Source organism: Carassius gibelio, chromosome B1 (assembly GCF_023724105.1).
Source record: "Carassius gibelio isolate Cgi1373 ecotype wild population from Czech Republic chromosome B1, carGib1.2-hapl.c, whole genome shotgun sequence".
NCBI classification, from domain to species: domain Eukaryota; kingdom Metazoa; phylum Chordata; class Actinopteri; order Cypriniformes; family Cyprinidae; genus Carassius; species Carassius gibelio.
The window spans coordinates 23,255,072-23,279,664 of NC_068396.1; the positions used below are offsets into that span (position 1 = coordinate 23,255,072).

The 24,593-nt window shown below is 35.3% G+C and overlaps 1 protein-coding gene across 2 annotated transcripts; it reads left to right on the forward strand.

Annotated features, from left to right (window-relative positions):
* The first annotated feature begins 4,006 nt into the window (after nucleotides 1-4,006).
* LOC127948540 (N-acetylgalactosaminyltransferase 7-like) lies at nucleotides 4,007-23,806 on the forward strand. 2 transcript variants are annotated; one of them, XM_052545017.1, is made up of 12 exons: nucleotides 4,007-4,439; nucleotides 5,854-6,302; nucleotides 12,113-12,279; nucleotides 16,073-16,203; nucleotides 16,287-16,366; nucleotides 16,969-17,151; nucleotides 18,998-19,115; nucleotides 19,614-19,736; nucleotides 19,864-20,082; nucleotides 20,166-20,264; nucleotides 20,369-20,497; nucleotides 22,831-23,806. In XM_052545017.1, exons 1-12 carry the CDS (start codon nucleotides 4,314-4,316, stop codon nucleotides 22,966-22,968), a joined length of 1,962 nt encoding a protein of 653 aa, XP_052400977.1. In that variant the 5' UTR covers nucleotides 4,007-4,313; the 3' UTR covers nucleotides 22,969-23,806. The 2 variants fall into 2 exon arrangements, with proteins under 2 accessions (XP_052400977.1, XP_052400976.1); XM_052545016.1 differs by lacking the exon at nucleotides 16,969-17,151 and adding an exon at nucleotides 17,297-17,479.
* Nucleotides 23,807-24,593: the final 787 nt, after the last annotated feature.

Sequence of the window (24,593 nt, forward strand, 5' to 3'; positions counted from 1 at the left end):
AACATTGTTTTATTTAGCCCAGTGTGACCTAACCTCATTCTAGATATTATAGTTTGCTCTCTGGGAGTTCTTCCTATTGATTTCATTTTTCCTACTGCTTGTCTAATCTTATATATAAATGATGTCCTTTACTTTCTTCATTCCATTGTTTCTGCCATGACTTTATTATATTAACCTGTATTATTGCTTTAATTTCTGCTGTACTGTAGGGTATCTTGCTTTAAAGCTTGTTTTGCTAAAACATCTGCCATCTCATTGCCCACGATTCCCCTATGCGCTGCAATCCACATCAAACTAACTCTTATGTCTAAGTTTTACTCAGCTGTAAATACTGTTAAATTATCAGGAGTTCTTTCCCTAATACGTATCTCCAATTCTGGAATGACGAATGAACATCCAGCATTTCCACTCTTTTGATCCTTCAGTAAAAATGACAATAAAAGACTTATACATTGTGCTTAAAATTTCCTCAATACGGTATCTGTCCAATTCCCTTTCCCTTTAAGTCTCTTTTTTTCATCTTGAATATATAAACCTAAAATCAATGAGGGAAACATTCGAGGTGGTGTCTTAGGATAGAGAACAGTCAGATTATATTTTAACTCTAACAAACCTATTTCTATTGCCATTTTATTTGAGGACTATGCAAACCTTCATCCTCTGCTTTCAAACTCTCCCAGCACGGGTTAAGACCTTTGACAGTAGGGTCTTTCTCTTCATCATGCCCAATAATTCATCATTAGCTGCTTATATCTTAAATGGGTAATTCACCCATCTCCACTTGGATTGCAGAGGCAGGAGATGACTTTATAGCCCCACATCAAATCCTCAGTGCTTGATTTTGTATTACTACAATTTCTTTAACGGTGTCTTTGCTGCTGATCTAAATACAACTTTTCCATACTCTATCACTGGTCTTATTAAAGCAACATGTATACTGGCACCCCAGTCCGACTCTGTTAAACATCTCATTATATTTAAAATCATCATACATTTTTTCTCTATCTCACTCCAAGTCAGTTTAGAATCAAATAAAACCCCTACAAACTTAAACGAGTTTACTTGTTCTATTTGTTTTCCATACATCAATAAATTTGTTGATTTAACCTTCTTTCTAGAAAAACCATCATCTTTGTCTTTTATATTGAATACTTAAAACCCCATGAATACCCCATCTCTCAATCCTTTTTATTGCTTCTTGCATCTTTTCTTGAATTAATGTTACATTCTTCCCATTCTTTCAAAGAGCAATATCATCAGCAAATAGTGATTTACCAATATCATATTTAACTTCATGAAACACATCATTAATCATAATGGAAGACAATAATGGGCTGATCACGCTGCCATGTGGAGTCCCATTTTCTACTTTATATTTACTAGACATTGTTGATCCAGTTTTCTCACTGTAGCACTCCACCAATCTGGGATTTTTATGACGGTGTGGCCAAACTCAATCCTCTCCTGGATGAAGATTGAAGACACATAAAAAACACACTTAGCATTTGCAAAAAAACAACAGTGAGAAACAATATTCTTTAGTCTGTTGAACCTTTAAGAAGTCAGTTGTCTTGTGGCTCAGTGGTATTGCGTTAACAGTGCAAAAGGTTGTGGTTTCGATTCCCAGGGAACATACTCGTAAAAAAAAAATGTATATCCTGATTGCACTGTAAGTCGCTTTGGATACAAGTGTCTGCTAAATGGATTAAATGTTAAATAAATAAATAAAATATAAGCATCATGTTTGAAGGAAACCATCTCTGCTCATCACATGCAGAGTACCATCCCATTATTACATTTAGCTGGTAGCAGCCTTGTGTTGTGGGGCTCTTTTTCAGCGGTAGGAACTGAGGGATTCTTCAGAGTAGAAAAGAAAAGATCAGTACACCAAATTATTGAGATAACTTTAATGAAAACCCAGTCCAGAGCATTCAGAAGCTCAAACTGGCAAGAAGGTTCACCTTCCAACAAAATATTGATCCTAGCCCACAGCAAGAGTGGCTTATAGACAACTGTTTGAATGTCCTTAAATGGCACAGACAGAGCCTGAGCTTGAACCCAATCAAATATTTCTGGAGAAACCTGAAAATGTGCATCTGTCTATATATATATATTTTTTAAATACTTATATATATATATATATATATATATATATATATATATATATATATATATATATATATATATATATATATATATATCTGCAAAGATTTCAAACTTCTTTCACATTGTCATTATGGGGTTTTGTTTGTAGAATTTTGAGGAAAATAATTAAGCAGGATAATGCTGGTTATAGCTAAATAAATAGCAAAAATAATAAATAATAATTATAGCAAAATAAACCCCTTAAAACGAGACCAGATCGCCCTAAATTATTTGCAGTTTTGTACTTTATGCCTTGCTTGCATTTGATTGTGTTTACAATTAAATACGTAGTTAAATACATAGAAGATATACTCAGGAAAAAAAGAGGATTTTTTAGTCTTCATTCATTTAGACTTCATCAAAATGTTATGAAACTTGGTTACTCTGTGACACTTGATAAATGAACACACAGAGACAAAAACATAAAAAGGATTATAAAAGGCTAAATTATCTTTTAAAAAAATTGTCACACGTGGTGTTCAGAGTACACAAATGACTGCTATATTAATGGGAAATTGGAAAATACAGAACAATCTACAAATCAGCCATGATGAAATAGTATTTGATGTCTAAATATAATATCCAAATGCAAAACCCAATAAAATTAAGTGCTATTTGAAAATAGACTTACAAGTTAATGCATAAAACAGCCCTATAGAGAGCTATATAGGTTATACAGGTTATGCATGGAGAATATGATTTATTTTTCTTCCCCTTTTTTGAATTTAAAGTATACTATATTTATATGATTGTGTTTATATGATTGTGTTAACATACAATATTGCCAAAGAATTATACACAAAGCCAGTCATAAGAAAAAGATGCAATACATAAAACAATATATTTATTATTTCTCCCACCAGATGGCACTGATCTGATACTGGATTTTAGATACCTGTTTGAACACAAACACAACCCATAACCAGAGCTAGATATAACTTACAAATTGCAGTCTATAACTGATTCCAAGTTACATGACAGAAATTGTAGTTAGTGACATAATCCATCACATTACACATTTTAGGTAATATAATCACTTCTATATTAATTTTAAATTACCTTTGACCTATCTCGATTTTTTTATATTGCTATTAAAAGGATAATTGTACCATATTGATGTAAAAACACAAAGAGAAAGAAAATATATTCCATTTGTTGTTATAAACAACATGAAGTGCATTAAACATTGTATTATGTCAAGGATTCCCAAACTATATCTATCTTTGGGATATCTTGTATCTATCTATCTATCTATCTATCTATATAGATCCTCATATATATTCATCAGTAGTTGATCCAAAGTTGAAACACTTCCTAATCCTGATTTTTTTTATATATATAAACCTAGTGGTCAAACGCTGTGTGGTTACCTGACTAATGGCTGATCCCTGTTTGAAAGTCCACATTCATTTAAAAGATGAAAAATCAATCAATTATTAGTCAATTATTGTTATTGTGCAAACAATAATTATGTAACCCATAAAAGTAACTGTAGTCTGACTACGAGTATTTTAAAATGTAATTTAAATCTAAGACCAAGTGCATACATTTTGGAGACTGATTACGTAATCCAGATTGCATGGATCAGCCACTGCCCAGCTCTGCCTGTAAGAATTTAAGTCATCCAGAACTAACAGCCGTTTATATTTCGGTCTCCTCGGGAGCAACAACAAGAACAACAACACCACCACCAACAACAACAAAAAGCATTCATGCGTGCGTGGCACAAAATCTTTTGCGATAGTTGTGCCTTGTGCCTGTAGACGCAAATCCAGCGACATTTGTGGAAGTCTCCATTACACGTCACCACCCTGCACATCTCGATGTGACCATCTCGACGGGCCTTTTATTTCCTATCAATCAATCACGCATGTCCGTGTGTGTTCATTCACACATCCGTGTGTTCAGATCTCATGGCTGTGTGGCGCGCGCACGCACTCGCACACCTGATTGCTTTTTCTGTAGCACTGTATTTTCGTGACTCAGTCAGTCATAAAGAGGACAAGTGGGAGTTTAATTGAATAAAGGAACGAGGAGAGAGAGAGAGAGAGAAAAAGAAACAGAGAGGGAGGGACTCGATGTGGCCATACAGGCTGCGGAGTGTTTATTTATTTGCGCTGGCTTTCCTTTTTCTTACTTTCTTATTATTTGTCAACTAATTTTCCAAAATGAGGTTAAAAGTTGGATTCATCCTTCGAAGTCTACTGGTCATCGGCACGTTTTTGGGGCTGGTTTTGCTTTGGTCTTCGCTGACACCGAAAGGAGTCGACGATAACCCGTTTGCTGGCGTACTGGTAAACTATCTCTTTAATGCTCTTGAGTTATCTTAGTGTTTTCATAGTGCTGTTAATATCACCGTCTTAGTATTCGGCGGGCTCGGCTAGCATGATGATTAGCATGCTAACTGCTGCGGTTGTCATGGAGATGAGCAGCGAGGAGTGACCGATGAATTGTTACAGACACAGACGTTTATATTCATCCCAAAATGTAACTAAACATGCGTTTCCATTCACGTGAACTAAACCACGGAGATATGGCTGTATGCTGCTAGCATGGAGAGCTAAATGTCGCTTTCTACATCCTGACAAGTGTCAAATTCAGTGGAAACCCGGAAGGTCGTTTTTGTAGTTACTGGTTCTTCATTTGAGACACGCATTTTTTTAATGTAAAATCACATAAAAAGCATATGTTTTCAAGCAAAATGTGATTATTTCCGGTGTTCTTTCTAGATGGTTTGCTGTTTCAGTACTGATTATGGATCAAAGGGGTCTTCGAGATTGAATAGGGGTCGATATGCTTACCGACTAAGTTAAAGGCCGAATATCAACTCGACAATAACTAATATACACCGAAACACAATTCCGTTACTTACACAAGAAATTGTATAGAAATGCGTATAGAAGTGTGTGTGCACACTGACACGTGGCACACTTCGCAGATTTTTTCAATTTTCTATCTTGTTTACCTTGGCTTCACATTCTGGCATTGTAGTTAACGTTGGATTTATTTGCACAGATCATATATTATTAGAGTCTCTTTGTTTAAAATCTCTCTTTAGGCTATGTTTTGCATAATAACTTCTTATGTAAATGTTGGCTTGTGTCGGTCTTTGCACATGGCCTATAATGGTCAGAATCTATATTTTGTAAGTAAATGTTTATTGAACCTTTATACAACATATCAAAACAAAATCGTAAAAACATACATGTTTCTTGAGTATTATTTGATACATTAGGCTGATGAAGTAGGATATCGAGACTATGTAGCTTATACTTGAGGATGGTCATTTTTGTGGCTCAAACTGAACAAAATATGCACTTAGTTGCATTATATGGTCAACATTTATGATATTCAGCTTGTAATGTAAATCGGTGAGATTTTTATGACTGTGTGAGACATCATAGATAAAATGCACATGCATATCAGCTATCTATCTGTATTGCCCAATTTATATGTCTTTGTTTGATGATATTTTATGATCAAAGTTCTGTAGTTTTTATTGTGGGGCAAAACAATGCAACACAATACAGTGATGATTGAGAGATGGACAAATAAACTTTTATTTAAGCCGGATGTAGCATAATTGTTCACATTTTAACATGATTTCTCAAAGTATGGATAATCAAGTGCTCCTTGTGGATTTCAAGTGGATTTCAAAATGAAAGACACAAACGTTTTTATATATTAAAAAAGTGTCTCATTTCATAGGCAGGACGAGATGCTGGTAAACTCTTGCAGCCCAACCTTCCCAACAATGACATGGCTGACCAGTTCAAGCCGGTTGTTCCTTGGCCCCACGTCGAAGGAGTTGAGGTCGATCTGGAGTCTATCCGCCAGAAAAATGGTGACAAGCCAAACCCTGCATTCAAAGCCCAAAACCAACAGAATGACATCCAGAAGCAATATATCACCTTCAAGCCTCATACCAATGTGTATAGTGAACCTGTTTTGAAGAAAGGAATTCTGGGCAACTTTGAGCCTAAGGAGCCTGAGCCTCAGGGAGTCCAGGGTGGACCGGGTGAGGGCAGCAAAGCATTCGTACTGGGAGCGGAGTACAAAGATTCTGTTCAGGCCAGCATCAAGGAATTTGGCTTTAATATGGTAGCCAGCGACATGATTTCTCTGGATCGAACCATCAGCGACTTGCGACACGAAGAGTGAGTATGAGTATTTTTTATGATGCATTGTTTTTAAAGGCTGTTTGTTTCACAAGATATTAACCGAATGATCCTCTCTTGTTTTAGCGTGTTTGACTACAGTTTATGTGTGTGTGTGTGTGTGTGTGTGTATGTATATATGTGTATATATATATGATTAATAATTACTCCAAGTTTTTTTAAGATGCTCAGGCCGCACAAACTATAGACATTCTGGTCTGAAATGTTTGCTTTCCAAGTTATTTTTGTGATCACACCCAGAAATAAAAAAAATGTAAACAAGCTGTTTCAGTGGCATAGTAGATGACAAACTACCTGCTTCTTTAGCCATGTCGTTTCTCTTTTTTTCTTTTTAGTTCCCACTAACAAAAAAGACAAATTTATAATGCTCATGGGAGCATCAAAAAATCATAATTTTCATGATGTAACACCATGGGACGTGGAAGTAGCTTGGAAGTACCTTCTGATAGAAAAAGTGTACTGTGTTCCAGTACATTAATGGTTGTATTTCATACACTTTTCATTCAGAGGGCAGTTAGTACTCAAAAGATAATGTGCTGTACTCTATAATGCTCCAGATGTTAAATAGAATCGGCATTATGCCCATAATTCGGCCACCAAAATGTTGTTTGGCCACGTCACAGCTGAATGATAAGCTTTAGTCTCTCTCATTATCTCCCTTCAAGCTGGAAAGCTGGATTATCTGCCTTAGACTGCTTTATAAATTTGTACAGCTTCAGAACTGACCTCAGGCTTTAACAGCAGGTTTAACTAACTTCATATCTGACCCCTGTAGGTCATACAGTTTGGATGCCAACTCACGGTTTAACAGGATTTCTTTTCTGACATAATTATAAAATGGTCGCACCTCACATTTGTCAACAACATGCAGCATCAGCTGTTTAATCATTACTGCAGTTTTATGGCATTGTAGTCCGTGCCACTCCTTTTGCAAAGAGCCTGTTTTGGATGGGTTTTAAAGGGACCTGAAAAATACATGATCATAATTTTATCAACATTACACAATACACTGTTATTTTACCAGCATTCTTCAGAATATCTTCTTTTATGTTACACAATCATACAGTTTTAGTATGACACAGGGGAGAGTAAATGATGGCAAAATATTCTGACAAAATATTATAACTAATACTATTCATGAAAATTGTATTGAACTTGACCAGCATATTTATTTATTTATTTTTTGAATTTATATAAATGTGGAAAATTCTATATTAAACAAATAAATAAATCCAGGTCATTCAAATCAGTTCAACTCCATCATGCTTATTCATTCAGCTGCGTTGTAATATCACTGTTACATATTTTGATGCTAGCTTGCTAAAAATCGCTTCTTCCTGGTGAAATCAAACCCTCGATAGTGACTGGATCCAAGTCAGGGCTGAAACAATGTGCACTGCTGTTCTTTGGTACAGGCAAGGTGTAAAGGTAAATGTTACTGGAAACAGAACGACCTGCACTGATCTTTGGTGGCATTTTCATTATTTGTCGGTAAATGGCCCTTTCAAAATTTCAAAAATCCTCAAGCTCTCAGAGAGCTCTTAGATTTACTTACATTTTCTTACTAGTAGTCTTTGCTTAAAAAAAAGTGATTCAGGATCAACCTGAGAACTACTCTGAGTGAGGAAAAGACTAGTGCTGAGTCCCAATTCGCCTACTTATACTACGACCTAAAAGTATGTACTTTTTTTGTGAGGAAAAAGTACATACTTTTGAGTGTGTAGCAAAAGAGTATGCACGTTCTGGGACATACTTCGATGACGTCATGCAACGTGAACGACAACGTGGTTGCCTAGTACGCACACCACAACTGTTAATGTTTCATTCATTCTGTATGTCCAATAACATTTTATTTACTATTTCCATCTTTTTTTCTCATCGTTTTTTTTTTTCACAATACATTTTACAATGTGTTCTTCTACCAAGTTTCTTTTTCCTGTGAAAAGGGCATCATTGGCAATGCGCCAGTTAATGAGGCGCTCAGTATCTTCATCGGACCCTACAAGATAAACACGGTACTTTTTTAGCACAACATAAACCCAATAATATTATGAGACAATAAAATATAACTTTAATTAGGGTTAAACATTTGAATTCTTACACTTAAAAGCTGAGGGCGCATCTCCGCTGCTGCATCCGGCTGCCATGTTTACATCATTGCAAAGCTCCTCCCTCCCGCACGCAATGGGTTGTGGGCAATATTAGCACTTAGAGTGTGCATTGATCTGCACTTCGAATTCTAAAAATTCGGAAATAATAGACCATCCGGGTATCTTTGGAATACTCTTTTCAACATACTACGGACATACTAATTCTAGTTTCGCATACTATTTAGGACGGATAGTATGTGAATTGGGACTCAGCATAAAACTTTAATCTTCGTGAGGAGGCGGGGCTGACCTGATTGCTAGCTATGACATGGTCTTTTGAAGACCGTGATTGGTTGGTTGTCCAAGAAGGAAATAAAAGAGCTCTTTTAAGAGTATGGTCTTTAATAAGCCTTCACTTTGAAATTACAAGTCATTTTTGCTGTTTTACCATTTTCTCTCTCTGTCTCTCTCTCTCTCTCTCAATTCTATTCAATTCGATTCAGTATGTGCTTTATTGGCATGACAGTGCTTACAATGTGTTCCCAAAGCATAGTGTTTAAATTGAATTTAGAACCGATATATATGCAACAGAAACATTCATGTATATACATTTAAAAAGTAGAACAAATTACATTTTAGAATTCTATTCTCTCTCTCTCACACACACACACACACCCACACACACATTATTTATGTATAAATATACATTTATTTTTATTTACCATGCTGTAGTACTTATCGTATTTTATAGGAATTGAATAGCAACACAAACAGTTCTGAAAGTGCTCTGTGTTTTCACTTTGCTTGTAGAAGGTTGTGATAGACCTGAATCATCACTGCTGCATAGTTGCATTTTTCCAGTTGCAAAACCTGTTAATGTAGTTAATGTAGTGATTTCTGTCACTTGTGGTGCTATGGCATTTCTGCACGGTGTCAGAGAAGACAAACATGATTCCTGCACGATCTAATAGCGTCTTATTAACTCACTGTCATGCATTGTGCAACATTTCTTCTCCCTCTTCGTGTTTCCTCATTTTCTCCTCCGCTAAAGAACCTCTTAAGATCCTGCAGTCTCATATGAGGACATTATGTTTTTGTGAATTTCTCTGAGACTGTACATGCCACAGTTTCACCATGACCACTCCCTCTCCTTGGTTTTCAAAAATGTCTGAAATTAATTTAGTGACACTCTCATGGAAATATGATAATAGTTTGTAATTATCATTTATATCTGTCTCATTTTTTTATTTGTGTGTCATAAATCAACATCTCAGGAAAAAGATGTTCTGGGGTTTCAAATCAAAATATGACTTTCTGTTATGAAACAGGACATTGATTTCATGCATGTCCTCACATGAAGACAACTGAGCTAAAAGCATGTTTATTACGCATTTTGGGAGACATAACAAATGAACAGGAAAATAAATTATATTTCAGTATTCTATGAAATATTATATATTATTATCTTGTCAATTGTTACTCCCATTATTACACTTATTGTTTCATTACATGTTGCCCCAAACACACATTAATATGCAAATTAAAAGTCTCTTAAAAGTCCTCGTCCATACTCCTAACATTTTTAGACCCTCTTTTAAGGATTAAGATGTTTTCTGGATTACGTTTTTCTTTAATGAGATCTTTTCTTTAATTTTAAGAGGAAATAATTTTCTTTCTAGGAGCAACTCTTTTGTGTTAAGAATTTTCATGAATACAGGCCCAGGTCTGTTAGATGTATGTATCTCTCTCAGACTTAATTATGCTGATTTAAACCATAACATGATTACATTAGAGCATTTGCATTGGTTGTATTTTCTTTTGAGATAATGAATTGTTAATGAGTGTACAAAGTGTTACCAACTTTTGTCTGAAGATGTCAGTGTTTTCTCTGAAGTGAGGATTTGCTTCCGTTTATAATCTACTCATGCCTTCCTCATGAGACAAACACGCTGAAGCATGTTAACAGCGAATCATTTTGTCATTTTAAGTCTGATATCTTTGTTTGTTGGCGCAAACTGGATTTTTGAGGCAGTCGTTAAAACGACATCGCACATTGGGACATGAAGGGAAACACATGAAATTATACACCCTTTTGTTTCATGCATTTAAAGTCTCCAGTTAATCAATCACATATATAACATATTCCAGCCTTTAAAGAAACTGTCAGAATACACTTCTACCCTTAAATGGACATCAATTTGAGATTTATTTTTTAATTTAGGCTAAATAAAATCAGGTTAACTGCACTGCCATTACTAGAGAGACCCTAACTAACCCTTGTTTTGAATTTCAAAGCTAGCTTGCTAAATAAAGACTTCAACCACTACAAGGATGTGGCTTTTGTGCTTCTTGATTCTGACAGCATTTGTAGTTCTTCTATAGTAACTTCTTAGCAGCTTAAGCACTTAAAACTCACATTTGTAATTTATATTCTAGAACAAAATATGAAAGTCTCTTCCAGTTATCTCATCAAGATCATATTTTACACAAATCCAAAACTGGTTTTCAGATAACTCAATAGAAAATCTATAGCACATGATGAAATTAGCCCTCTGAGTTGGCCTACAAATTGACGTCACGACTGAATATTATTTCAGAGATTCATTGATAAAATTAGCTAAAACATGTAAGTAAATAGCATGAATCGCTGTGGTTTGAATACTAATTCCTTACATTAATATAGCGCTTTTCTAAGCACACAAAGCGCTTTAAATGAAAGGGGGAATCCCTCATCCACCACCAGTGATGAACATTTAGCATTAGCATTTTATGGTGGCAGCTTGTTTTTGAGTAGTGCAGCACACCCTGATCTCCATCGAGACTGAATGTCACGGGAGTGAGTTGCTCTTCCAGTTGAGTGGCTTTACCATGCTATGCAATACGAGTTATACCTTATGACTTGCGTTACATGGCACTTACATCTGATTTTAAAAGAGGTTAAACTGCCATAAGAAAAAATTATTGCCTGCAGTATGTTGCAGACAGGAAACCTTTTTTTTTTTCTTCTTTTTTGGTTTTGGGAAGGAAATGTTTTGTTTGTTACAACATCTAATGAGTTTAATCAAGCCTATATTACATGCATAGGCTTAGCTTAGGCAGATCTATATCCTATTTACTTTAGACAGCAATTTTCTGTTTTGTAAGCTCCTCAAGCTTTTACTTTAAAACTTCTGTTTGCACTATATATACCCTAGTGCAAATAACCCACCTGGAGTCTACAAACAAAGCCAAGATAGTTTTAATTATTATGCTTTTTTTTAGCTTATTCTTAAATTTCATAGCTCAAGTAGGCGTGAAATTTAATATTTTTCCAATTACCTATATATTTCTACTGTAACTCTTTAAAAATAAGATTGATTAAACAAAATGTCTTCTCCAGTCCTGCACACAACTGTCAGTTATCTGCTGCAAATGAATGAAACTTGATAAAGAAACTTTAATTTCGAGCTTAGAAATAGAATGAGGAAGTGTGTGTTGGGCATTGCTCTCCCTTTATAAAGAGGAAACAGTGTGCAAAGTTGCTGTTTCCTGTCTCACAAATTCAATTGCTTCCACAGGATGGAGGTGGATGCAAGTGTGTAAGACTCTACCTCTAATGCATGCTATACTGTGTGTGCAAGTGAACACCATGAGATCAACTCCACAACAGCATTGACTTCCAAAATAGTGTGCTTTATAACGATGTATATTTGTCTGTAGGTGTAAATACTGGCACTATGATGAAAACCTCCTCACCTCCAGTGTGATCATTGTCTTCCATAATGAGGGCTGGTCCACCTTGATGAGGACGGTGCACAGCGTCATCAAAAGAACCCCAAGGAAATACCTGGCTGAGATCGTCATGATAGATGACTTTAGTAACAAAGGTAGTGTGAAAATTGTTTTCATTTCTTCATCAAACACTCTACATTAGCATGTGTGTACTCTGTGATTGTCCCTTTTTTAAAGTCAGCACACATACTGGCCTTATTTTATTCAAATATAAATAATATTACTAGGGGGGTCCCCGACTAAGGATTTTCATAGTCGGATCGGAATTTTTAGAATCTTGCAGATATTCGATTGATAGTCGAATATGTTTGGGGGCGGGGCAAAACACATTGAGTCAAGTCAGACATTGGACAGCCATAATTACTGATGTTAACACAAACTGGGGAAATGTGTAACAAATGCCTCGCAGATACAAACGGGGTAAATAATGTTAAAACAGTTAACACTAAACGTCAGCGAAACCCAAACTTCAACATTTTTACAGTAGTGCTCTCATTATAAAGTTAGCCTATATGACAGTAGTTATTAATGTTCTGCATTTCTGTTTTGAGGGGCACGCGCTGAAGATGACCAGTAGAGTTTCACAGTTGATAGCACGTTTTTAATCAATGGAATTAAACTCATAATTTCATATAGAATATGCTTTGTTATTTATACAACATAACATTAATATTAATACTTCTAGGATATCTGCAAAATGAGCCCGAATGCACATGAACATATCTGCGGGGCTCTGAATGAACTCATTTTGTGGACGCGTTCTTCATGAAACAATGTGCAGAAACAGCAGCTAAACTCAAAAAAATTCACAGTGTTTTATGAGAATGCTCCTCTGTCGGTCATGGATTATGAAAAGTGTAACATAAATCTATAGGGGTGGTTGGATTTATTCACCCACTTTAACCTGTTAACTGTCACCCGTCCGCTCTGTGGGACGCCTACATTTACTACATTCACTATATAACAATTTAATCTAATCTTGACAAACTATATATCGTTGGAAAGGTCTAAGACTCCTAAATATATATTTTACCAGTGTTTTTTGCTAAAAATATGTAGGAAAAGTAATCGATTAATTTATGACAAGAGTGCACCCTCAAAAATCTAAATTATAACTGGAGTTTTGACCTTTGTTTAAAAAAGAAGACTTGTTTGTTGCCTTTTTCTCTTATCACATTTTAGAAATCATCAGAAGTTATATATCAACTGAAAACTTAAAATCTCAAAATTCATCCTTTGAAACCCATTTTAAAATCAGACATTGCATTTCCATGTAAATGGTACATCAATATCATGTTACAAAATATTTTCATTCATGAATTATAAAAATTTAAGTTTGGATCGTGCACTACAAAGTCAATGTTCAAAAATGTGAGTGACAGTTAAAATATTTATTTGAAGCTTCTTTCTTTTCAGATTATTATTCATGTCTTAATCATAATAGGCTGCATATTAACTTATTGGGAGAAAACCGCAAGTTCAATGTGAAATCAGACATTTGAGCTCCCCCATATAGTCAGAATGGCATAATCAATAACACCCCGTGAATATTGGACTGTGAGATTGGTAGTCGAATCAGGCTCCTCGAATCGTAGCATCGAATCGTTGACTATTTGGGGTCACCCCTAAATATTACTATTATTTATTTATTTCATGTTGACTCAATATAACAGATTTATTACTCACCCTTATGTTGTTCCAAACCTGTAAGACCTTCATAGATCTTCTCAACACAAATTAAGATATTTATGATGAAATTCTCCTAAATATGACTACAGAATGTTTTTTTTTTTTTTTTTTTTTTGCTGCTGCTTGGTGGTCCTCGGTTTTCAAGATACTCTATGATTTATGTGTATCACTGTCTTTGAGCAGTTACTGTTTTTTCAGGTTTAAGAAATAGAGTTGTTCCGATTCCGATACTAGTATCGGAAATATCTCCGATACCACAACAAATTCTGGCATCGGCATCGGCGAGTACATGAACCCATATACCGATCCGATACCATTTTCTTAAAAAATACCTAGTTATGACCGCAAGCTTTGCCTAACTGCTGCACGGTTCTTCTTCGCTGCTCAAAATGCATTGAAAACACAGGAAGTTGTGCTGTGTTGCCACAAGCAACCCCTGTTTAGAGCAGCGAAGAAGAAATGAAAACGCGTTAGCAGCCCTGATCTATATATGACTGGATCACTCATCACATTCTAAACTGCCAAAAGACAGTGAAGCCGCTACTATATTATAGATCAGTGGTTAGCAGTATGTCTCTGTAGTACCGGTAGTTACAGACTCTCAAGTATATTCAGTACCGGCAGCTGCGTTCAGTCGCTTCCGTGTAAGTCAAAGCGCAGGGCTCCAGACAGTAGCCGAATATATACTAGTGTCTGTGAATATTAAACTACAAAATACTATTTAAATATTACTCCCGCAAAATCTACATCTCTGTGGGTGACTGGCACAGATGCGCGAGAGCTCGCTGTTTTGTAGTCTCTGCTGTGTGTCATGAGGACACGAACGCATAAACCGTCACTTCATGAGAATTTACCGTTTCATTTGAGAATACTGTCATATCATAAACACAGACACTCAAAGATCTTCATGGCAGCCCATTAAAATAAATGTTTGGTTTACATGAGTAAATTGACAATATATAAAGCTACTGTTGTAGCCTACAGTAATAATAATATGTCTCTATAATAATAATAATTATGCCTAGATGGTTGCTTGTTTTTTACTTGTTTTGTTGTAAAGAGATTATCTGATTAATAGATCTTTTTTTATATTCCTAGACTTATTTGTTGCAGTTTTTTTATACAGTTATATTGTAAAACTTAAATACCTTTTTTAGTTTGCGGTGTTAGATTTTTGGCTGCATTTGAAGTTCTTTTTTGCATATGAAAATAAATAATACTGTCAAATTCATGTTAGATAATAAAAATACTGTAATAAATACAGTAGTTCACCATGTATTTGTTCATGTTTTATTGAGGGATCTGTCTGAAGCACACCATAAAAAGAATTCTAGCAATTTACACAGGGCTAGTAGTATATACAGCTGTATATACAGATACACACCCAGGTATCGGATCAGTACTCGGTATCGGCCGATACCCTGAGCCCAGGTATCGGAATCGGTATCGGGAAGAGAAAAAGGGTATCGGAACATCTCTATTAAGAAAGTGAAGCATGTTTTAGTTTTGATGCCCCTCTCTAGAGAGTCTATTCTGCACTCCTAAGTGAAAGAGACATATCGTTGCCTCAAACTGTAGGCGGTCTGCCTGAAGACTAATGCCGGGCACTTGTTCATTAATATGGAGCAAGCAGTCTGTTACTGAATAGAGATCATTACTCTTTAAGAGATCGCTCACTGGGGAACTATGAATGAATGCAGTGCTGCAGACTTAGCCGATAAGAATCAATAAAGGGCGTACAGGCTCAGAATGTTTCATGCATTTAGTAATAAAGGTCAGTAAAACTTTGTTGATACCGCACACGGTTTCGATTTGTTTTTCAAATGCAATCTTTAGGGCTGACTGTCTACACTGTTTTTTTGCAAGTGGTCAAATTGGATCCACTTGCTCTGGTATAATCAATGTATTGTATATGTACACTGGTTGCTATAGTAATTATGTAGGTGTGAGCAATTCGCCAAAAACTTTCTTTTACAACTGAGCAAGCAAGCTATAATTAATATGTGCAGGCAGAAACCTGGAATTTTTTCCTCTGCACGTTATATCGCTCATGCCGTATTGCCATGGTGCTAATGCAGTACATTAGATTATATATATGTGTGTGTGTGTGTGTGTGTGTGTGTGTGTGTGTGTGTGTGTGTGTGTATATGTGCTCTGACAGTTTTTGTTCTTGTTTGCATGTGTTCTCTCTCTCATTAGTTCATCTTAAAGAGAGGCTGGAGGACTACATAAAGCAATGGAATGGTTTGGTCAAACTGTTCCGCAATGAGAAGAGAGAGGGTCTGATCCAGGCCAGGAGCATAGGAGCCCGCAAAGCCACTCTGGGACAGGTTTGGGCCCAATTGTCAACATACTGTTTAATGGGTCTACACATAAATGTGATTTGTTTGTCACACTATGGTTCTTTCCTAAGGTGCTGATCTACCTCGATGCTCATTGTGAAGTTGGGGTGAACTGGTACGCCCCGCTTGTGGCCCCCATTTCAAAAGATCGGTATGATTTAAGCTGTAAGATGATTTGTGCCCGCTGAAAGAGACTTCGAGGAGATTATTTACTCTATAAATAAGTTTAATTTAGTTTAAAATGCAAGTGCTGGGTTCTAGAAGTGTATTTTCCTATTCATGCTGATTTCATAATTATGAAAAATCTTATACAATTCTTTAAATAAAAAGTTTTAAATTGGACGACTCTGAAAAGGTCATGTGGTGTAACCTAAAATGTTTTCCTTGCACCTACAGATGAGTGTTCACATCATTGATCAGTTATGTTTGTAAATATTGTACAAGTTAAATTTTTTTATATTTTTCAAGTGATATATTATAAATTGCACCACGACGTACAGTCTGAACATTTGTATTGTCATCAAAATGTCAAGTTTCTGCACTGCAATGGTCTCATCTATGAAATAATCATGTTTCATGTTTCTGTTTATTGGTTGAACCACATGTTGTTAGTTATCTGGAAAAGTTATTCGAATATTAATATAAAATATAATTTCTGTAAAAAATATATATATATTTCTAATGTACTACCCAGGTATGTTTTATTTTCTTTTTTAAATCTTAACCTAAATGTATGTTGTGTTAATGTTGCAGAACGGTCTGCACAGTACCGTTGATAGATTACATAGACGGCAATGATTATACCATAGAGCCACAGCAGGGAGGGGATGAGGACGGTCTGGCGCGAGGCGCCTGGGACTGGAGCCTCCTGTGGAAAAGAGTCCCTCTCAGCAGCAGGGAGAAGGCTAAGAGAAAGCATAAGACAGAGCCTTATCGGTAAACTTCCACCCTCCCATAAGCATGATCATTAAACCCATTCTGTCTCTCTCTTGTTTTGTCTCCCCCGTCTCCTTGTCTGTGTGTGTGTGTATGTATGTCCATGTTTGCTTGCATCTCCTCCATCCTCTGTGGACATGTTTAGAACGGTGTGCACAGTGCCTCTCATAGATGCTATTAATGGCAAGGTTTTCACCATCGAGGCCCAGGCAGGCGGAGACGAGGATGGCTTTGCCAGAGGAGCATGGGACTGGAGCATGCTTTGGAAACGCGTGCCTCTGACTAGCAGGGAGAAGCAGAAGAGACTTACTAGAACTGAGCCCTATCGGTAATTTAGAGCCATAATCCTGAGCTGATTAGGGCTGACCACAATACACATAATTGGAGAGACCTTGATTCTCACTTATAAACACTGGTGGTGGTCTGCCTATTTTTGCTTCTTTATCAGTTTGGCTCTTATGACACTCATTAAATACTTTCCACCGTGTGCTAAAGTGGTATACTAACTGCTATGAAGTGGTCATAACACAATGAAGTGATTTTAGCGAGGCAAAATTTATTTCTAAAGCACATTTAAAACCGCAGCTGCTGTCCAAAGTGCTGTACAGTAAGAGCATAAAAAATACCAAAAAAACGAAATACTTCAGATATTATGACTCGACCATGGCTGTTCTGGTAGAGTCACTACTACTAGAACTACTAAACTAATGACTCATAGACCTTGTTTCTGCTTCTCTTTGCATGCTGTCTCCATTCTGCTGTGTCTGCAAACTTATCTCACCTGTGGTAGTGACGTGGCATAAGCGTGCCCAAGTGCATGTTCCTAGTCACCAAATGGGAAAATGTGTATGCTACTTACATTTTTACTTTAACTTCTTTTACAGTGTTATAATATGCAGTTTATGTCCGCTTCTCTGCAATAAAGTTTTCAAAAGCAGTTTAATGCTACACAACAGAAACAAGTTGGAACACAATCGAAACAAGCCACAATACAGCAAAAAAATGTTGTGACAATTTCTTTGTGTAATGGAGATTTCGTCTAAATTATCGCAGCACAACGGAATTAGTACAAAACAAAGAATTTAACAAAAAAACATTTAAACAAAACAACGAAAACGAGCCAAAACAGCACAAAACTGTTGTGACAATTTCATTCTGTTACGCAGATTTCATCAAAATTAGCGCAACACAAAACAAACCATAACACAACGAAATGACCACAACACAATGGAAACAAGCCACAACACAGCAAAACTGTTGTGACAATTTCTTTGTGTTATGGAGATTTTGTCGAAATAATCACAACATAACGGAAACAAACCGTAACACAGCGAAATTAGCACAACACAACGGAAACAAGTCGCAACACAGCAAAACTGTTGTGACAATTTCATTGTGTTATGGAGATTTTGTTGTGTTGTACATTATGGCCACCGTTTAAAGGCACTGAGACAAAACATAAGCATTTCTATTTAAATGGGAATTCTTTTTTATTTATAAGTATGACAACTTTTTACTGCTTGTTTTGGTGTCTCTTTGGTTTCTTTTTTTTTTTTCACCTCATGAATTTGATTTTAAAATGTGTTGTTTAGACTGTTCAAACTCACTTTACATGTGGCAAAACAAACACACATTATTATTATTAGAATATTGGTAAAAAAAAAAAAAAAAAAAACATAAAGCTTATCAAAATATGACAACAACAACAACAAAAAAAACACTAAATGAATTTCAGTTTTCCTGCCAGTCTAAACAAGGCCTTTTGTAGTAGTGTTCTAAAATACAATACTGTATGTGTGTGAAATGTAAAGGGGGAACATTCCTGACAGGTAAATATGTGTATCAGGTCTCCTGCGATGGCTGGAGGACTCTTCGCAATAGAGAGAGATTTCTTCTTCGAGCTGGGCCTCTATGATCCAGGCCTTCAGATCTGGGGAGGAGAAAACTTTGAGATATCCTACAAGGTAAACTTTTACTTTAAATTGCTTATGCGCTCTTTTTAAATTTTACTCTATTTTTTATTTTCTTTCTCCAAAGTGTGCATACTGTTTCAATTTTTTTTTTTTTTTTCTCTATTACACCAACATACTGATTCTGATTTGTCACTTTCATGTCATTCAATCAATTCTGAATAATGATATTTAGTCAATGGCAATATTTGACTGCTCAGTTTTTCTTATAAAGCTGTGCTTTTGTACAATCTTACCAAATGTCTCTACAAATAGCGTAATACAATTTCACTCAAATCAATAATTCATTCCCATTTATTGATTTGAGTAAAATAGTAAAAAAAAAAAAAAAAATGAAATGTAATGTAATCTACAGACAGTCTTTATCACAAAATAAACTTCAGGGTGTTTTATCCTCAATATTAATTGCACAAAGTAGCATATTTATCCCACTTGAGCAGTTTGTGCGTGAACACTTTCTGAATCCCTGCCATGTGTGTGTGTCCTGTGTAGATATGGCAGTGTGGTGGGCAGCTTCTGTTCGTGCCATGTTCCCGGGTGGGGCACATCTACCGTCTGCAGGGCTGGCAGGGAAACCCACCTCCAGCTCATGTAGGCTCGTCCCCCACACTTAAGGTCAGTTCAACCCTCTTTTTTTTATAAACATGCTTCTCTGACTCTGGAAAAAAAAGCTGGTTCACAGCTATACTTTACACTTTAAATCCAGTCTGTAACCTCCACTCTCCTCTTTGGCTGCTTGTAGAACTATGTGCGAGTGGTGGAGGTGTGGTGGGATGAGTATAAAGACTATTTCTACGCAAGTCGACCGGAAACACTGACGCTGGCCTACGGAGACATCAGCAGCTTAAAAAAGTTCAGAGAGGAACATCGCTGCAAGAGCTTCAAGTGGTTCATGGAAGAGATCGCCTATGACATCCCTCTACATTACCCACTGCCTCCAAAGAATGTGGAATGGGGAGAGGTGCTTATATTATCAATACAAAGAAAAACAGTTGAAACTGGTTTAAAGATATTGGTATTTGGCATCATTTTCTCTTTCAATAGATCCGTGGGTTTGAGACCAGCTACTGCATCGACAGCATGGGCCACACCAATGGTGGCAATGTCGAAATTGGGCCTTGTCATAGAATGGGTGGAAATCAGGTAAAGGAAAATGATTAACAGCAGTACTTTACTTTTTAGTGTGCTTTTTGTTTTTGTTTTCCTCTCTCACGCCCATTTGATTTTGCTTATGCCTTTTTTTTTAGCTCTTTAGAATTAATGACGCAAACCAGCTCATGCAGTATGACCAGTGCCTGACAAAGGGGGGAGACGGAACTGCTGTCATGATAACACACTGCAACTTAAACGAGCACACAGAGTGGAGATATTTTAAGGTATGACACAGGAGGTATCAAGCCATCTTTGGCATTGGTTTCAGAATTTAAAAAAAAAAAACTGCAATTTTTAAAACAAATAAATAATTTTCATTACATCAAAACAATTGTAATATTATTTTTTTTTGTTAAATCCTATACACAAATGAAGTTGTATATGACACTTTACAATATGTTTCAGTTGTATAATATTTTATTGGTTGGAAGAAATAACAATAAAAATGCTTCTACATTAATCTTTATTGATTTTTAAAAATGTATTATATGCAGAGAGATTTTATTCAGTGTTTTTGATAGAACATCTTATTCTCACCAAGGCTTTATTTATTTGATAAAGTTCAGTAAAAACAACAATATTGTGAAATATTCTATATGAATATATTTTAACATGCTATTTATTCATATGATGGCAGAGCTATTTTTTTAGCAGCCATTGCACTAGTTTTCAGAAATCATTCTAATATGCCGATTTGCTGCTCAGGAAACATTTTGTATTATCATCAAGCATAATATTTTTTTCTGAAAACCATAATATTTGATTTTTTGGTGAATGGAATATATATATATTAGGGCTGTCAAATGATTAAAATTTTTTATCAAATTAATCAGAATTTTCAGTGGATTAATCATGATTAATCACTATTTGCAATTACACCTGAATCCTAACCATTTTTTTTTTCTGAAATGCATACCAAAAGATAAATAACAGGACACAGATACATAATTTTTATGTATTGATTCATCAATATGTGGTTCTTTTTTTCTGAATTTCAAAAGTTTAACTTTTACTTAGATCAAATTTACCTGAGCACTATATCAAACCATGCCATTTTACTACAGATAGTGTTAGAGTTTTAGGTGAACCAGTGGTTAAATATAGGCACATATCTATGAAATTATGCATAGAAACTCGAAAGAATTAACTCAGAAACACAAACATGCTCCACCATCACATAAGCAGCACTCTGGGCACTCTTGTTTTTGGGATATGTTCATTTGCTCTGCCACAATACTTTAGGATCGATATTTTCACGTTCTGAAGGCTTCAAGTGCCAGTAAAACCAAATGAAAATGCATATGCTTTTCCAAACAGCTGTAATTTTCGCTGCATTGCATGTAGGCGTTCTGCGCATGCGCAGTTTGAAACACAGGACGCTATAACAGGAAGAAGCTCCAGCGTACCAAAGTCGTCTCTGTTTATCGAGCTTGGCATGAATGTATTTGAGAGTAAACGGTGTAAAACCTTAAGCTTCCTCGGTGTTTTCATCGCGGCGCTCGCCGCTGTTTTTTTATATCTTGAGAATTGAGAGATCGACGAGACTTTCCTGACATGAATAATTTGTCACACTGCGCATGCGTGAAATGCATGAAAAATTTTGACGTAATTAACAACAAACAACTAATTAACGTCGTTAACGCGCTATTTTTGACAGCCCTAATATATATATATATATATATATATATATATATATATATATATATATATATATATATATATATATATATATATATATATATATATATATATATATATATATATATATATATTTGTACAATGTAAAAGTCTTTTCAGTCATTTTTGATTAATTTAACGAGTCCTTAAAGGTACACTGTGTAACTTTCTAGTGATTAATAAACTAAACAGCACATGTCTTGCGGAACAACATTTTAGACAGAGTTACTTCTCTCTGTTTGTCATGAGCTACTGGGCTACTCCGCAGCTGTTGTTGTCCGGACAGGTCTAAAGTCATCCTGATGTTATATTACATGCGTTCCGTAGTGATTAAGAATTATATAATTATATATATATATATATATATGTGTGTGTGTGTGTGTGTGTGTGTGTGTGTGTATATATATATATATATATATATATATATATATATATATATATATATATATATATATATATATATATATATACACACATATATATATACATATATATATATATATATATATATATATATATATATATATATATATATATATATATATATATATATATAATTATTATTATTTATTTTTTTATTCTTTTTTTTTTTTTACAAAAAAAGTTTAGTGTACCTCAATGAATAAAAGTATTAATATCTTTGACCCCAAACCTTTGAACAATAGTAAAATATAAAACATAATATCTTTTAGTTAATGAGTTGTTAACAAACATGTATTAACAATGAACAAATAATATGGCAAACTAAACTAGATTAAAACGTAGTAATAAATACTGTACAAATAGTGTTTTTTAATAGTGTTTGTTGGCAAACTTTACTCTTGTACCTCGCTGTATAGATTCTTGATTGAACTTTTCCAATGCTTCTGACTTCTCATAGGATCTACATCGATTCACACATATACCTACAGGGAAATGCTTGGATCGCTCTGATGTCTTGCACAAAGTTTATATAACTGACTGTGACAACAGCAAGAGCTCGCAGAAGTGGGAGATGAACAACATTGTGGCAGTTTGAGAGCCAGGCTCAAATGTGCTTCAAGGATAAACACTGACTACAGCAACAGGTTTTACCAGTATACATTGACTCATTAAATTTTAGTCATCACCCGAAGAACTCTGAACTCTGATCATAAACAAACTTTATTTTTTTCTCCATTGAAGACAATGTTTACATCGGTTCATCCCCAGTGTCCATCACATGGGTTTTTCATGTGAATCTGTGGATTGGAGGGGTCTACCTAACAGAATGTTTTTCCCTTTCACAGAATGTGCACAATGTGTGCTGAGATGAATTATCTAATACCACTTTTGTTGCTGCTCCATTATAAAATGCAGGTTGTCCATCAAGTAATAGAATGCATATATTTTTTTAACACTGGACTTTCATCATGTTTGAGGTGACAACCTGCCCCTTGAACTATTTTCGTCTTTGGCACAATGGCACTTTTTTTTGCCGTATACTATGGGTAAAGAATGGGACTGGAGAGAAAAGGGAAATGGGGATATAGGGTTGACAATGATTAAAAAAAAAAAAAAATCAATAAATTTATTTTTGTCTACTGCATTAAAAAGTTTGCTTGGATGGGGGAATAGATGTTTATTTGTATGTGAAAATCAACGTGTGATTCTAATAATATTCATGGCCGAAAATCATCTCGAGCAAGTGGAGCAAAGATATGTATTAAGGGCAAGAATGATTGCAATGTGTAAATTTGTGTTTGTTTTCTACAATGTAAATATGATAATTTCTAAATTAACATTTTGAGATTTGGTGAGCTTCCCAATGAAGGTGTAAATATCTAACTTATAATGGTTGTTTTCTCAAGAAAATAAATGGAGCATTTTTACCAGTCTGCTGTTGTATGAAATTGCTTTTTGTAGTAGGGTTAAATTATATTTTAACCATTTTGAATTTTAAATGATCGTCAGGATAACATTTTTTGTTTGGCACTTTCCATAAATAGGGTATCCCATTGGTTGCCAGTTTTTAAGAAGCATAAATCACATCTTTTCTGTAGTAAAATGATGTTAGTTGAAATCTAATTAATATATGGAACCATGAAAAGTAGGCCATTTAAGCGCGTTTAATACTGAAGCCACACTATTGTTTTCACACACTACAGTGACTTGATGGAGTTGTTCCAAATTGTGTTTAAAAGTTGCATAGCTTAAATTTTAAAAGCTAAACAGGTTTTAATTAGTAGGTTGAAATTGTGTTTGCTTAAATAAAGAACCAGCTCCCTTTATAGAGAAAAGTTTCATGCTATTTTTTACTCTGTTTTTGGAAAGTGCCTACTAAAAAATGGAAGTGATCCCAAGCATTTGAATAATTAAAAATGACTGTGTGCTGCTTAGGTTGTACAAGGCAGTAAATTGAGCATGTGCAGGAAAAGCATCAGCTTTGCAGCAGTCTCTTGAATGCAGGTTAGATGATGTCATGTGTATGATATACAGCACACCTCATTGTCGCTGCATAGAACAATATACCCAACCTGTATATAGAACCACTTGTCGCTTTGCAAAGTAAAAGCTAAACAGAACAGAAATCATTAATGCACTCAAGTCTAACTCTGGTTACAGATGAGGTTGAATATGCATTTACGCCTCATCCATTGGGAAATTAGTTTTTATCTCTTTAAG